Source organism: Populus nigra, chromosome 8, assembly GCF_951802175.1.
Source record: "Populus nigra chromosome 8, ddPopNigr1.1, whole genome shotgun sequence".
In the NCBI taxonomy this organism is placed as follows: Eukaryota; Viridiplantae; Streptophyta; class Magnoliopsida; order Malpighiales; family Salicaceae; genus Populus; species Populus nigra.
Genome location: NC_084859.1, coordinates 541297 through 555962, shown reverse-complemented (window position 1 = coordinate 555962; position 14666 = coordinate 541297). Strand labels below are relative to the sequence as shown.

Genomic DNA, 14666 nt, shown 5'->3' with positions numbered 1-14666 from the left:
CACACTGCGCTGGACTAGTATACTTTTTAATTTTTAATTTTTTTTTAAATCTTTTAATTAATATTTTACTACTATTTTAATATTTTAATATTAAAAAAATATCATTTTAATATAATTTTAAATAAATAAAAAATATTATATATTATAATCTCAAACACGATCTAATAACTCTAAGCAACGAGACTCAATGGCTGCCACACGATCATGACCAACTATCATCGCTATTATTGTTGTCAGACCTTGATAGGGTCGGGACTTGCTTGATTTGGTGTTTGGAGCTATCCGAACTAAAACAAATAAAAATAAAATAATTAGTTGACTCTGTTACAAACCTCAACCTATTAACTATTTTTTGAAAAATAAATTTTATCAAAAACAAAGTTGTTTTTATTTATTTATTTCAAAGATAAAAAAAAAAATTTTGGAGGGTCACCCAGCCCATGATTTTTGATTTTTATTTTATTTTATAATTTTACATATGTTTTAATTTCTCAATAAAATCTTTGATCTCGTTTACAGTAGCACTTACACGTACACATAAAGCTTCATCGATCTAAAACCCTTTTTTTTAATTCTTTTTTTTTGGATTTTTTTATCCCTTTCATTTAAATAAATTATTGAATTCTTTTACTATCTTAATTTTAATTAAAGTCTATTTGACCTCTTCCTTTTTTAGCTTTTATTGTTTTGATTTAAAGCAAAGTATTTTAAAAAAAAGTTCGTTGGAATTTTAAATCAAGGCAAAGCACCAAAAACATTTTAAAAAAATAAATGGTTTAATTTAAGTTATGTTTTTAATAGTATTTTTAATTTAAATTATTTTATTAACAACACAATATAATTTTTTATAACAAATAATTTGATGTTTTTAACCAAATAAGCTATTAATTAAATTCAATATATAATTATATATAGCTCAATTAAGATTACGAGTCGGTAAATTTTAAAATTAATATTTTAAAAGCATATTTATTTAAATATTTTTAAATAAAAAAATAAAAATAAAATAAACTTTTCATGCATATAAATTAAAATTTTATATAATCATAACTCTGAGGGATATAATTTAACTGGTCAGATCATAAGTTTATTATTTACATGTTACTAGTTTAAGTCCTATAAATATTAAAGTTACTGGAGATTTATATATTAAAGTTATTTTAAAATCTGTAAAATTAATTGAGGTATGCATAAATTAATTCGGATATCCATATTAATAAAAAAAAATTACATAATGACATATATAATGACATATAAAACAATAAAAGTAGTAATTAAAAAATTAAAAAAAATTCACGCCAAATATATAATAATCTCTTAGAAATTCTATTGCCCATGACCGCCTAATCAATCAGCCAATGACTATCAGTATACTATCGATTCCACTTCATCCCGGAACCACATGGTGGTGCAAGTGACTTGCCACAAATTGTTAACGATTTGTTTTCCGACCGATGGCGTCGGTGTTTCAGGTGAGCTTCTTTGTTTTGTTAGTTTGATGGTTACTAGGTTTTTAGATACATAGACTTGGACAACATCGTTGATGTTTGATAACTTTTAGCTTGTGTTTGTGTTTTTGCTAAGAAATTATAGTAGAAATGGCTACACAGAAATTGTTGCAGACATTCAAGAAAACACCCATTACTGCAAGCCCCACTTCATTATCTAATTCAGAAATGGCACAAAAGATTGCTAAAACCCTAATCAAAGCTGGCCTAAAACCCTTCGAAACAACCAACTCATCTTTGCTTTCCAACCTAGATTCTCACATAACCAACCTTGTTTTCTCCAACCCAAATGTCCCACTTCATTCTTGCTTGAATTTCTTCAACTTTTTGCGAAAAAATCAATCCTTTGTTTCTCATAAACCTGATCTTCAATCCCATCTAAGCGTTGTTTTTAGATTGTTCAAGGCTAGAAGGTTTGCAGAAATGAAAAGAGTTTTGACTTATGTTGCTATGGATAGTAATCTTAGATGCCCGGTTGCAAATCTTGTTTCTTTGGTTGAAGAGAGTGGATTTAATAATGAACCCAACTTTGTGGAGAAGTTGTGTGATATGCTGTTTAGGGTTTATGCCGATTGTAATTTGTTTGAAGAGGGTTTTCGGGTTTTTGATTATATGGTGAGCTATGAGTTAAAGATTGATGATAGGTCTTGTATTGTGTTTTTGCTTGCATTGAAGAGGTGTGATAAAATGGAGGCTTGTTTGGGTCTTTTTAAAAGAATGGTTGAGTTTAATGTGGAGGTTACAGTTTATTCTCTGACGATTGTGATTGATGGGTTGTGTAAGAGACGAAGGGTTAAAAGGGCTATCGATTTGATGATTGAAATGGCTAGCAAAGGGATTAAACCGAATGTTGTTACATATAACACACTTATAAATGCATATATTAAGAGAACGGATTTTGATGGTGTTAATGAGATGTTGAGATTGATGGAAGTGGATAAAGTTGCATTTAATGCGGCTACATATACTCTTTTGATTGACTGGCATGGTAGTTCTGGTAAGATCGACGAAGTTGAGAGGATGTTTGAAGAAATGTGTGAGAAAGGGATTAAAGCAGATATTCATGTTTATACTGTAGTCATTAATTGGAACTGTAAAATCGGAAATACAAAAAGGGCATTTGCCTTGTTTGATGAGTTGACTGAGAAAGGCCTTGTTGCCAATGTTCACACATATGGAGCATTGATTGATGGTGTTTGCAAGGCTGGTGAAATGGAGGCAGCTGAGATATTGGTGAATGAGATGCAAACCCGAGGGCTTGATGTCAATCAACTGATATATAATACGCTTATAGATGGTTATTGCAAAAGGGGGTTGATAGATGAAGCTTTAAAGGTGCAAGTCATAATGGAGAAGAAAGGATTTGAGAATGATATCTATACTCTTAACAGTATTGCTGATGGGTTACGTAAATTGAACCAGCCTGAAGAAGCAAAGAGGTGGTTACTTACAATGATTGAAAAGGGCGTGGTTCCTAATGTTGTCAGCTATACCACTTTAATTGACATATATTGCAAGGAAGGGAATTTTGTGGAAGCAAAGAAACTGTTTCAAGAAATGAAGAAAGCGGGGGGAGAGCCTAATGCTGTTACATACAATGTTCTAATTGATGGGCACAGCAAGAAAGGTAGGATGAAGGAAGCTTATGAGCTAAGAGATGAAATGAGAGCAAAAGGGATATTCCCAGACATATATACTTACACGTCACTTTTGCATGGAGAATGCATTTTTGGGAAGCTGGATGATGCAGTGGAACTCTTCAATGAAGTGCGCCAAAAGGGCTTACCTCTCAATGTAGTCACTTATACAGCAATAATTTCAGGCTTGTCCAAGGAAGGAAGATCTGAAGAAGCATTTAAGTTGTATGATGAGATGACAGAGGCAGGTCTTACACCTGATGATAGAGTCTATACTTCACTTGTCAGCAGCCTTCACAAAGCATAGTTTATCTTTCACAATTTTTTTTGTGAAGCATGATATGTTCTTGAAGGAAGAGACCCAGAAATTCTATGAAGTTGTCTTGGGATTTGTGCTCAACTGCCCATCAAAAGGCCATTGTCCAATGTTTTGAAGGAGATTGGTATGCACATTATTTTCTCCAGCGGTCATTATTAAATGTAATTCACTGTAAGGTTAGATTCATGTTTGACAACTAGGATGTCTTTAATCTTGCTATGGAATCTTTTAAACCTTGTCTAGGGCTTTGCCTTTTTGCCCTAGAGCCTTGCACGGGGCCCCAGGCGCACTTCTAACAAATGCTTATATTGATCATACTGTCTAAATAAATTTTGTTCTCGTGTTTGAAACATGTCTATGGCTAGGTCTTCCCAAGAATTAGGCAGACACTGAACTTAAAATAAGTTATCCTCTCATGTTTTGCCTATTTTATAGCTCTCCTATGTTTTCTTTTTCTGTATTTAAAATACTCATTAGTTTCCATATCTTTCAAGTAGCTTTTTGTGGTTTTGACCATGTAGCCGTTTGATTATTTGGCTGAATAGGGTGGATTTCCTAAGGACATTAGGTGTTTTTTTTTTTGGGTACTAGATTTTGGTGGTTTATCAAGTCAATTTTCACATTGCCAGGATTATAGTGATAATGGCTAGCTATTGTACCTTGCTTTTCAGGTTTCAGTGCTTTTTGATGTCTGCACCAACCCTTACCGTGCCTTGTTATTCAAGACTTCAAAGGCGCAACTTAATATTGATGCCTACATCTCTTTTTGCAAGATAGTAAAAATGTAGTACACTGTTGTTTTTAGTCCATGAAAGTAAAACAAACGAGAAGTTCAATCCTAGACTCAAGTAGACATGCTTGCTAAAATTCAAAGTTCGTGGTTTTTTTTCCCCCTCTCTTGATGTCATGGGCTCACACTAGTTTGGAGATCGTTGCTATTATTTGGATTGTATTATCTCTACAAGTTGATGGTATAACTGAAATTCAAATGATTGCATTCCAGGCTGTTCAACTATGGTATCAGTATTTGGCTTCCATTTACTTGAATCAGACCGGCTAATTGTAATGAATCTTTCAGACATGTACATTTCCTAGGAACTTAGAGGAGAGGACAAGATGAAGCATGTGACAGCAATTATGGGAAGGTGGCTTGACAAACTCGCAGTTGATCAGCTCATCTTTCATGTTGCAATGTTCAATTTCCAAATTCTCCTACTTCTTTCACCCGCACTCTTCATGCCTTCTCAAGCTACCCAAAGCCTATAGGTAAGATGCATTATCACCATCATCATATGGTTTGGATATTTCATACTAGATGTTTGGCTCAAGATCATACACTGAATTCATTGTTCTATTAAAAATATTTGGTCTCATTTTTCTTACACGGAATCTTTACCCCCCTGTTGCGTGTTGCTTTGTCCAATAGCCCTCTGTGACGTAAAAAATGAAGAGGAATGGAAACTACCTGTCTTTTTCTGTAATGATGATGTCTACCAAGTCTGACTCTTAAGTCTTACTCATACTGTAAAAACAGGGGGGGTAAAGCTGGGAGGTGCTTGCTTGCTTTGCCTTGCGAAACCAAGTTCAGGGCGGTGATCCACTTAAGTTCTGGTGAAGTAGTTTGCAAATTGATTTGCATTCCATGCGATGAGAGGACGAAAGTTATGTAACATGGGAAAAAAGAGTAGGGTCTACCTTGTTCTTGGCTCTGAGGAGTTCCCAAATTCTATTAAAACATTGCTCCTTAAATATCCTACCGGTCGACTATAGATGTGTAAATGTTTCTCTCAATTGCATTGTGAAGGGAGATCGAAGACTGATTTTCTGACGCTGTGCGGGCACAAGATGGAAAAGGAAGAGAACTACTCAGGCATTTTTTTTTTTCCTTTCATGTGAGACATATACATTGTGACTTCTGAGTCTCAGACAGACCATGTCAACTAGATGTGCTTAGTGACAAACACTAGACTAAACCTGTAAGCCATTTTTCAGGAGTCTAGTAGTTGAGTCTTTTGACAGCAGAATTGGCCATCAGATGGCTTCAGGCTTCAGGTAATACCAATCATGTTTATCACCGTTTTTGCATCATCCAAACCATGGAACATATCTATTTTTTCGTGTCATCTTATGGTGCAGGGAACTGTGAAAAAAGATACAAAGCTATATCAAGGATCAGAAACAGGCACGAGTGTGCCAAAATTAATGCCTGATAACTCCTACAATGAAGAGGATTGATGAAGAACTTTGCCTCAGTTAATGTTACATGTCAACAAAGTCTACTCATTTTTCACATTAACTTACAATTGTACTACATGTTTTCCGTGGTCAAATTTCAATTACTTTGTGATTCCACCACAAGTACCTGCCTGTCTCAGTTAGAAACCTCCAAGCTACAATTAGCCAGCACCCATTGGACAGCAACGTAGTTAGATGTGGTGGGATTGGTGTAAATGTACAGGCGAGAGGGCTTGGCAGAAAGACAGTGGAAAGCAATATGGATCCTTTCAGTCACCCAAAGAGATGACAACAAAAACATCATCAAGGGACCATTTTCTTGGTTCTGACTTTTCAGGAGGGTTAATAATGGCACGCTCTGCATTAGCAAGGCGATAACCGATCACAATTTCATTTCTTTGACGACCCCTAATCATAATCTCATAAAAAGGAATCTCTTCTTGATCGAATAGGTAAAATTCTGCTGGTTTAATGCACATCTCATTCCCCTGAAAATAGGAACAAGGTGTAAGCATGCAAAAATTCAAAGTTTCGGAGAAGAAAAAACAATTGCAGGGACAGATCCATGCACATATTTTCTAAGTACAACTAGGTATGACAAAGTATAACAGCTTTAAAGTCAGATGAGATTTGGAAGGTACCTCCTCTGCAAAAAGCTCCTCAAGAACACGATTTATTTGCTTGTCTTCAGCAACCATTGCAAGTGCCATGCTTACCAGCTCATTTGATAGCACATAATCACTGATTCGGGACACTGAGACAAGGTTTCTAGTCCTAGAATCTAAGATTTCACTAATAATTATTGATTTATCCGATGCTTGTTGCATTTCACGGATCCATGAGCTATGAGAGAACCCAGAAATCCGTAAAGAAGTTGGCTTTGCATCTCTGTAAGGGAGACGCTTTAACTGCATTCCATGAGGCAAAGAAGAGGCAGCTTTATTAGCAATCATTTATTCAAAACACGTACAGGCTGCGAATTGGTTTTACAAGTAAATTTTGGTTTTCTGCACAAAAAACAAGTAAGGCAGAACACATGCGATTTAGACCTTCTCTTCTATCCTACATGTCTAAACCTAATCTCCTCCAACCCCTTTTACACTTCATCTCCCATTACTTAATCTCCTCTCCACGGTAAGTGTAGATACAAGTAAGATTGCGGGATGGAATTTCATTTTTCTTCCCAGACAATATGGGCGACAATATTAAGGCTACTGATTAAATATATAAATAATCCATATTGAGCTGAACAAAACGCAATCATCAGCATTCAGTAGCATAAAAACTCATCTTAAACATTGCTAAAGTAGAGTTGCAACTGCTCTGAATCATAACAAGCTAAAATGTGTCGGCAGTAAAAAATGATCCATGCAACCTGCATTCTATAATGATTCAAAGAAGAAGGAAAATTGATTGAAGAAGGAAGATGATGATACAAAAACTGGTGATATTTCCCTATGGTTAGCGTACAGCTGAAGTAACAATCACAAGTTCTCTAAAATACTGAATATGCCAATGCGTGTTCTCTTATCTTGTAATCAAATAAATAAAAAGAAAAGGAATAACAGGATATTCTTTGAACCAGGCGAAGAGTTTAGAAGAAAGGAATTTGGGATAGTATGGCTTCTACTTCACTCAAACATTACTCGTTCTGCAACATGGCATCAACTGTAACAACTACACATGCAAGTGTCGTCATGGAACTCAAAATTTTCCACAAGCAAAAGTTCCGTATAAATTTGCCAAACCATTTCACTCAAGTTCAAATTAAACCTGCACTAATTGCTATGGAAGAACTATTCTAGTTATTTCTGGATAAAACTATGTTCAAGGGATCCAAAATGTTTCATATATACGGATGCATTGACCTTGAGAGCTGGAAAACAGGGACCTACTAGCAGAACCATGGCTGTCTTTAAAGGCATGGGTGAATACAAATTACTAGGAAAAAGAGATGAGAGCTGGGAGGCACTCAAAATATTGGGTTTAATCAGAAATATCATATCAGAATTATTGGAAGGAAGCAGCAATAGCAGTTACCTGTATATCTCGAATAAGGAGAAGGGTAGCAAGAGATCTGGAGTCAGAATGCACAATGGAATCTTCCAATGACTCATCTGCAAGAATTAATATCTGTCCATTTAGAGTTAGTGATTAGTAGTGGAATTGAGTTTGTGGAATAAAGTTAAAAAGGTTTCTGTGCCCGTCATGCATTGAAGATAACAAGAAAATTTAACATGTGAACAAGTAGCCAAAAATAGTTGTGGTGTCATCCCATATTGATCAAGTAAGGAGAGTAAATATAATCTCTCCAACAAAAATAAATAAAAAGGAGTCTTTGTATGGTTAATAAGGTGTCAGAAGATCTCAACCCGCTAATTTTAGGCGATAAATATTGTGTTCTGTTAGCCTTGAACATTAGATGGATGATGCATAATCCCACATTTCTTAATCCAGATATATTAACTATTACAGCCTGTTATAGCATTGCACGACACATTGGCCTCTCCAGTTAATAGTCTCAGCTTTTGGGTTCAATATCTAAATGAATTATAGACATTTTACTACTTTGAACAAGCACTTGTAAAGCCTACCCTTATTTAAGATCCACACACAGTAACCTTCGATATCACCGTGAGACTGAGAGAGACAGAAAATAAGGTAATGCAACTTACAGAATCAAAAGTCTCAAGAGGAAGATTCTCCAAATGTCGTTTGATGACAGCGTTTCCCTCACGATGGACAAGTGTTATGTTCTCTAATCCATGAATATCAAGTCCGCCATCAGTAAGCTTCTTTTCTCTCTCCTTTTCTGGGACCTCATTGAACATCCACAGTTCCGAACCTGGAGCAAGTAAAGCTTCCAGAACCTGAGAAAACATAAAATAAGTTGGAGCTCTGTAATTAATTTTCCTTTTGTTTATTAGTCAGTAACTCCAATTCAACCCCCTTCAATGCAAGAGGGAAAGGGGAGTGTGTGTGTGGACTGCATTATACCATTATCATGTCATCAATGTCACGTCGCCAGCCACAGAACAGTATCTTCTCTGGATATTTTGGAGGATCCATTGTTTTCGGACAAGAACTTCGACGTACCTGGAAACAGATATGGCATGTAAGATGAGAAAATACATCTAAAATACTTTTTTTTTTCACTGGGAATGTAGCAAGTGTTTTTTCTGTTTAACATGTGGAAAAGAAATTGACAGGCAGATGTGATTAACTTGTCCATATAAATGATACAAAATTATTGTTGTGTCTGTTCTTTTCTTTTTCAGCTGGATATGAAATTTTAGCCAGAAAATCGAAGGAATCGATAAAAGCTTAATTTAGTAACTTCCAGAGTTGAAAATCATCAACAGGTATCCAACTTTCTGCTCCATCAAGTTTGAAAAGAAGGATAACCTCTGGAAGAGGACCTGGAGCGTAGGTGTCATCATCCTCGGCTATAACAAGAATTTCATCTCCTTCTTTTAGAGCATAGTTATCATCAGGATTTAATTTTATCTTTCCACCTTCAGCTGCAACCTTAACTCCACAGGGAATTGCTTCAGGAAATGAAATGAGCACATCTTGAAAAAGCAGACCATCCAATTGAGGCCACCTTTTGATGTAGAACTCTGCATTCTCAAACCCCAGTATATCTTCCCAGATCTGGCCAAAGGAAAAAATTGCTCTAAATTGTTGAAACAGACAATACTAACTGAAAAGTTAGAATTGCATAGATATTTAAAAGAGCATGGCACATGCATGACAAGATAACAAAACTGAAGGTACTGTCACCAAAAACAAAACAGTAAATTTTTTTCAGCAGTCCCATGATGCCACTGTCTTAATTCTTAAAATTCAGACAGTATGATGGAAAAGATAAGTCTGTGCTGCATGCCATGCTATTGTTGTGGCATCTGCTTTACTTCAAATTGAATTTGAGGGACGTGTCCATGCAATTTTAGGTGAATCAGTTGGAGCTTACATATAGTTTTGCAGGCTGCAAAAAACTGAACCTTAAACATTTTCACTTATCTAATTGTACAAAAGGACACAGCATTTCATCAGGATGTAGAGTGCTTCTGGGATTAATGTCAGCCATACAACCATCAAAAGTAAATGGTTGGTCCAACTGGCACTGATACTGCCCGGTTATATAGAGTGATGGTTCTTTGGATCAAAAGTGCTGCAAATATACCTTGAGCATCACAATGTTTCGATAAAAGGAATTTCATTTGAATGAAGGCTAAAAGAGGTGAAAAATACACTCTACCACACAGAAAATGGTGGCACTAAGGGTCTTTTCTCAAATGCAGTCAAGTCGTGCACCTTGACATGAACCACCGACTAAAAGCTCATCTAATTTAAATACCACCTTTTCATTTGAAATGAATTTTTTATTTATTTTGGAAAATTACATTTTCCAAGTTCATGATGCCCATAACAGCATGTTCTACTTGTAAGAAATGGTTTGGGGAGGGATCAGTGGGGAACTAATATAATCAATGATGTGAATGAAATTCAAACACCAAATTTTTTTATGTCCTATTCTCCTTTTTCTCAAAATACCAAAAACATGAGCATTCTCATCCATTATGCAGTAAGTTTTGCGCTGTTTTGTTTGGGGTTAGGGTGGTTTTGAATCTCTAAAGGTTTTTCTACTTCTTCTTTTTCTTAGGGGTCTTTTGCTGAGCTGGAGAATTCTAAGGCTCCTTACAACTCTATCATCTGGTCCTCTAAAGGGGAAGATATTGTTCTTTGTCTTCTGTTCTCTTTTTTAGATTGTTTATCGTGGACTTTCCTCATTGCTGTTCTTGGTTGGTGGCTAGTTTCCATATCTTTTTCCTTTTTGTCTGGTAATGGCTTGATTCTGGTTGCTTTCTGAATTTCAGTTTCTGCAGACAGTTTCATTTTGATTAGAATTTTGTGTGTTAGGTCACTTAGCCTGGGTGTTGAAATTCTTTACTAGTGTTTTCACTTGTTTTGTTTCAGGGATTTTGGAGCCTTAGGTATGATGTTGAGATTTTAGCTGGCTTCTAACCTTTTTGCTAATTCTTCTTTAATAAAACTCTTGCTTTTATATATATAAAAAAATAATAAAATAAACTTTTCTTAGAAAAGAAAATAAATCCCTTTTCTTAAAAGGGTAGTGAAGGCTCATCTGAGTAAACCTGTGCAAGGCCTGGTTGCAGAGCACACTGAATCATCAAGCGTCCTATAACGTCATGTGCAACAACTGTTTCAATGAGTTCCCCTCCAACAAGCTTCACAAGAGGTTCGTTGTCAAGGTCACTCATCTCCACAACCACATGACCCCTCAAACCCTCTTTAACTCCTGTTAGACTGAGAACAACCCTTAAGGCACGCGCATCACTCTGGTAACAAAAATACAGAAATCTTTGTAATTTTTGAGTTATGAAGTTGGATAGCAACATTGAGAAAGAAAAGAACCTGATCTGCATTCTCATCAGATGCTAATACAATAATAGCACGTGCCTTTGATACTGAAACCTATGAATATGAAAACACAAAAATCAATCCAGACCAAAAAACTACAAATTGGAAAACATAGCAAAAAATACTCAAACATACTTTCTTTAAGTCAGCCAGGATAAGAGGACTACCACTTCTGCATATAACAGAAGTGCCCATGAAGTCAAATTCGAGCTTCGCTATATCCATCTCCATTTCTTCCTTCTCTCTCTCTGCTAGTACAACTATAACACCGCCACCAATGCTCTTGTTTGCTATTGCTAGCTGCTTCAAAAGTGAGCCCTACAACCAAAACATCATCTTTAACACCTAGTCTTACTCTTAAAAAGAGTTTACACTGTCATCATAAGATTTACATGGTCAGCCTCTCATACCAGTAAAAGAAGAGTTCAAAGAACACCTTGATTCTAAAATGCAACTCTGTCACCACAAGATTTACATGGCCAAATTGATTTTTAAGAGCCAAGAAATTTTTATATAGAAACCTCTCTTAACATCTTATCAAGCACTTAATTAAATTACAGCCAAATTGGTTTTTAAGAGACGAGATTTTTATATAGAAAAAGGAACATGACAGTCCTATTCTCGTGTACTAACTTGATCAACCTAAACCATGAGTAATTCCTTCCTATTAAAAAAAAACCCCACGTTTAGTTCCTATTGAAAAAAACATAAAAAACCATTTTTTGTGCCTTGGACAGCTGAGTATTTGCTTTTGACAAGCTCCTAATTTATACAAACATTATACTAGTTAACAAAAATGAAAATGCAAAGGAAACAGTGAATGATAGTTCAAAGTAACTAGTATGAATTACCAATTTGTCACTCCATCCAAGAATTAGTATATGGTTCTTTTCGATTACTTCGCTCTTTCCTTTCCGCAGCGAATCTACCTTTTCTGAGATTGCATCCGAGACAAGTCCAAGCATCATGGCAAATATCAGCATGCCTCCTGAACTTATAGAGACAGAAACAATTCTGGGCCCGGTGCCAACCCTATCAGCATGATTTCCTGAATCAGCTACAAATGTCCATGAAAGCCAAAGAGCTTCCGCCAAGCTACCATCACTGACAGCATAGAGCGCTAACCCACCAAATCCTATGAGAAAGATGGTCGCAAAAAGCAGTGCAAGTAGCTTTGCATAGGGATAAACAGAGAAGCAAACATCCACCATATATGCAATTCTCTTCTTCAGGGGAGCCTCCTCCTTGTTATTCATTGTTCTTTTTGAGAGAGTCTTTATTTGGGGAAGATAATCAAGATATTTATACAACAAAAAAGGTATGACGAGTGTGAACATCACAGTATACAAAGCAACAGTTCTGCTGTCACCATTTCCAAGATAAAATGAACTATAATCTTCAGGCTGCAAAACTTCAATGCCGTCATTACAACCACCGCCTTTATTACTACACACTGTACGGAGGTTAATATTCTCTTCCTGCAAGTAAAAGAGCCATATTCATGAACAGATGAGCAGAAATCAAATAAACCTATTTTCAGTCGCCATCAACATTTAACAAGAATTTGTTTACTTTTTTGCCATTTTCTAAACCATCCCTTTTTGAGATTCAGAATAATTAGGTCTTCTCGATTTTCGCCTTTTCTTTTCTTTCTCATTTCAGCAACTGAGTAAGAATGTTCCAAATTGTTCAAGACATCAATAGATTTCAACAGAAAGAACCAACAATTGAACTTGCCAAAAGATGTATATAAAACATACCTCTAGTTTCGCGACTTTATTGCTCAAGTAAATCGAAAAAGACATAAATACTATACAAGTGAAATTAAGCTGCAATTGAAGATTAGCAACGAAATCATCAGTAATGCTATAACAAAACAAAGCAAACTAAATCCAATAAGAAACTGCTTCTATACTTGACCCAAAAATAGAAATAAAGTGGAAAAACAAGTGCTCTAGCTTTTTAATTGTCTGAAAAAACTGTGCAATAATGTAAGAAAAGATTTCCACTTTCTCCTTTTCAGGAAACCTTAACTATTACTACTACTTTTAAAAGACAAATACAAAGAAAAGGGGCAGTTGTTTTTACCAAATAAAAGATTGAAGAAGATTTGAATCCCCGACTTCTGTTGACACCAGAGCGAGTCACCAGAACTTGAGTGGCAGCAGCCGTTTTCACTTCTTTAATATCATCATCTACCTTCAATAACTTCTCCTCTTTCACTTTCCCCTTATTAGCAGCACTAGCATCGGTACTAGTAGTAATAGAAGAGGGCGTCGCCCCAGTGTTGTGCTTCTCCTTCTCCTCCGCCTCCGCCGCCACCTTATTATTACCACGGCGACCCTTCACCGTGACTCGACTCCTAGCCACGTGGGGCCCAAGAAAAGATGGGTACATCCAGTCCCTATCAACCGAGAAGCTGGAATTGTTACTACTACTACTAATATCAATGCTACTATTAGTAGCATTAACAGTGGCGTGGTTGTTGTTGTTTGTGGAGAGACGGAGATCGGACAGTGGAGGGCGGAGGTGGTGGTGGGTGGAAGGTGTTAGTGGTGGAGGAGCAGTTCTGCGAACAGCGGGAAATAGCGGGCCAGGGAAGCGAGTGTCATCTGGTATGGAGGAAGAAGTTGTCTTTGTCTTCTTGAGAAGCGGTCTTTCTGATGCCTTCCTGGAGTCGACGTCGTCATTTCTTGTTGGTGGCAGCGACGGTGGTGGTTGTGGCGGTGGTGAGACGGAGTCTTTCTTAATGTCTGCCATTGATTTCTTGAAAGCTTTCCTCGAAGCTATGGAATGAGAAGGAGAGCAGAGAGATCTAAGGAGTTAAAGGGAGTTAAGGTTTTTAGAGTTGGGAGTTACGAGTTTCAGAGCTAAGAGATTCATTTTTCTTGTTCTTCTAGAAGTTTATTCCATCTTGCCTATCGAAAAGCTTTTTCCTTCTCCTTCTTCCTCTTCATTTTATGGAAATGATAAGTATCCCTTAGTTTTATAACTTTTTTGCTTATAAAAATTAAAAAACTTTTGCTAGTAAATAAAAAAAATTTATTAATTATAACTTCTTAAATTCTATTTGGTATTAACCATGTTTTTGAAAATTCTTGAAATTTTTTTAATTTTCAATTAAATTTTTATATTTTTATATTGTTTTAACATATTTATATTAATAAAAATAAAAAAATATTTTAATATATTAAAAAAAAACATTTTAAAAAGTAGGCAAGTTGCTTTAAAATTAGTTTTAATTAACAAATTAAGAATTATTAAAAAGGGATATTTCATTGTTTATACTGGGGGCATTGAAGTTATATTTAACTCAAATAAATTTAAAAGTGTTAAATTGAGTCCTGTTTGTTTTTGTTTTTTAAAAATATTTTTAAAAAAAATTAATTTTTTTTATTTTTTTCTTTGCTTCAAATTAATATTTTTTTTAGTGTTTTCAGAATATTTTGATATGTTGATGTTAAAAATAATTTTTAGAAAATAAAAAAATATTATTTTAATGTATTTATGATTAAAAAACAC

General features: G+C 35.4%; 2 protein-coding genes across 7 annotated transcripts; one reads left to right on the top strand and one right to left on the bottom strand.

The window, feature by feature from the left end:
* Positions 1 to 1322: 1322 nt before the first annotated feature.
* On the top strand, positions 1323 to 5540 carry LOC133700675 (pentatricopeptide repeat-containing protein At2g32630). 3 transcript variants are annotated; one of them, XM_062124285.1, is made up of 2 exons: positions 1323 to 3588; positions 4543 to 5540. In XM_062124285.1, exon 1 carries the CDS (start codon positions 1599 to 1601, stop codon positions 3450 to 3452), a length of 1854 nt encoding a protein of 617 aa, XP_061980269.1. In that variant the 5' UTR covers positions 1323 to 1598; the 3' UTR covers positions 3453 to 3588; positions 4543 to 5540. The 3 variants fall into 3 exon arrangements, with proteins under 3 accessions (XP_061980269.1, XP_061980267.1, XP_061980266.1); XM_062124283.1 differs by having other exon boundaries at positions 4468 to 5540; XM_062124282.1 differs by lacking the exon at positions 4543 to 5540 and adding an exon at positions 4136 to 4476 and having other exon boundaries at positions 1324 to 3588.
* A 94-nt stretch (positions 5541 to 5634) lies between these two features.
* On the bottom strand, positions 5635 to 14111 carry LOC133700673 (ion channel DMI1-like). 4 transcript variants are annotated; one of them, XM_062124278.1, is made up of 12 exons: positions 13233 to 14111; positions 12905 to 12973; positions 11996 to 12622; positions 11280 to 11462; positions 11139 to 11198; positions 10859 to 11062; positions 9105 to 9353; positions 8697 to 8795; positions 8375 to 8569; positions 7740 to 7832; positions 6341 to 6607; positions 5635 to 6187 (listed from the first exon to the last, which is right to left on the bottom strand). In XM_062124278.1, the coding sequence occupies exons 1-12, from the start codon at positions 13902 to 13904 to the stop codon at positions 5969 to 5971; spliced, it is 2937 nt and encodes a 978-aa protein (XP_061980262.1). In that variant the 5' UTR covers positions 13905 to 14111; the 3' UTR covers positions 5635 to 5968. The 4 variants fall into 4 exon arrangements, with proteins under 4 accessions (XP_061980262.1, XP_061980265.1, XP_061980263.1 ...); XM_062124281.1 differs by lacking the exon at positions 5635 to 6187 and having other exon boundaries at positions 6470 to 6607; positions 7740 to 7816; XM_062124279.1 differs by lacking the exons at positions 5635 to 6187; positions 6341 to 6607 and adding an exon at positions 6618 to 7074.
* Positions 14112 to 14666: the final 555 nt, after the last annotated feature.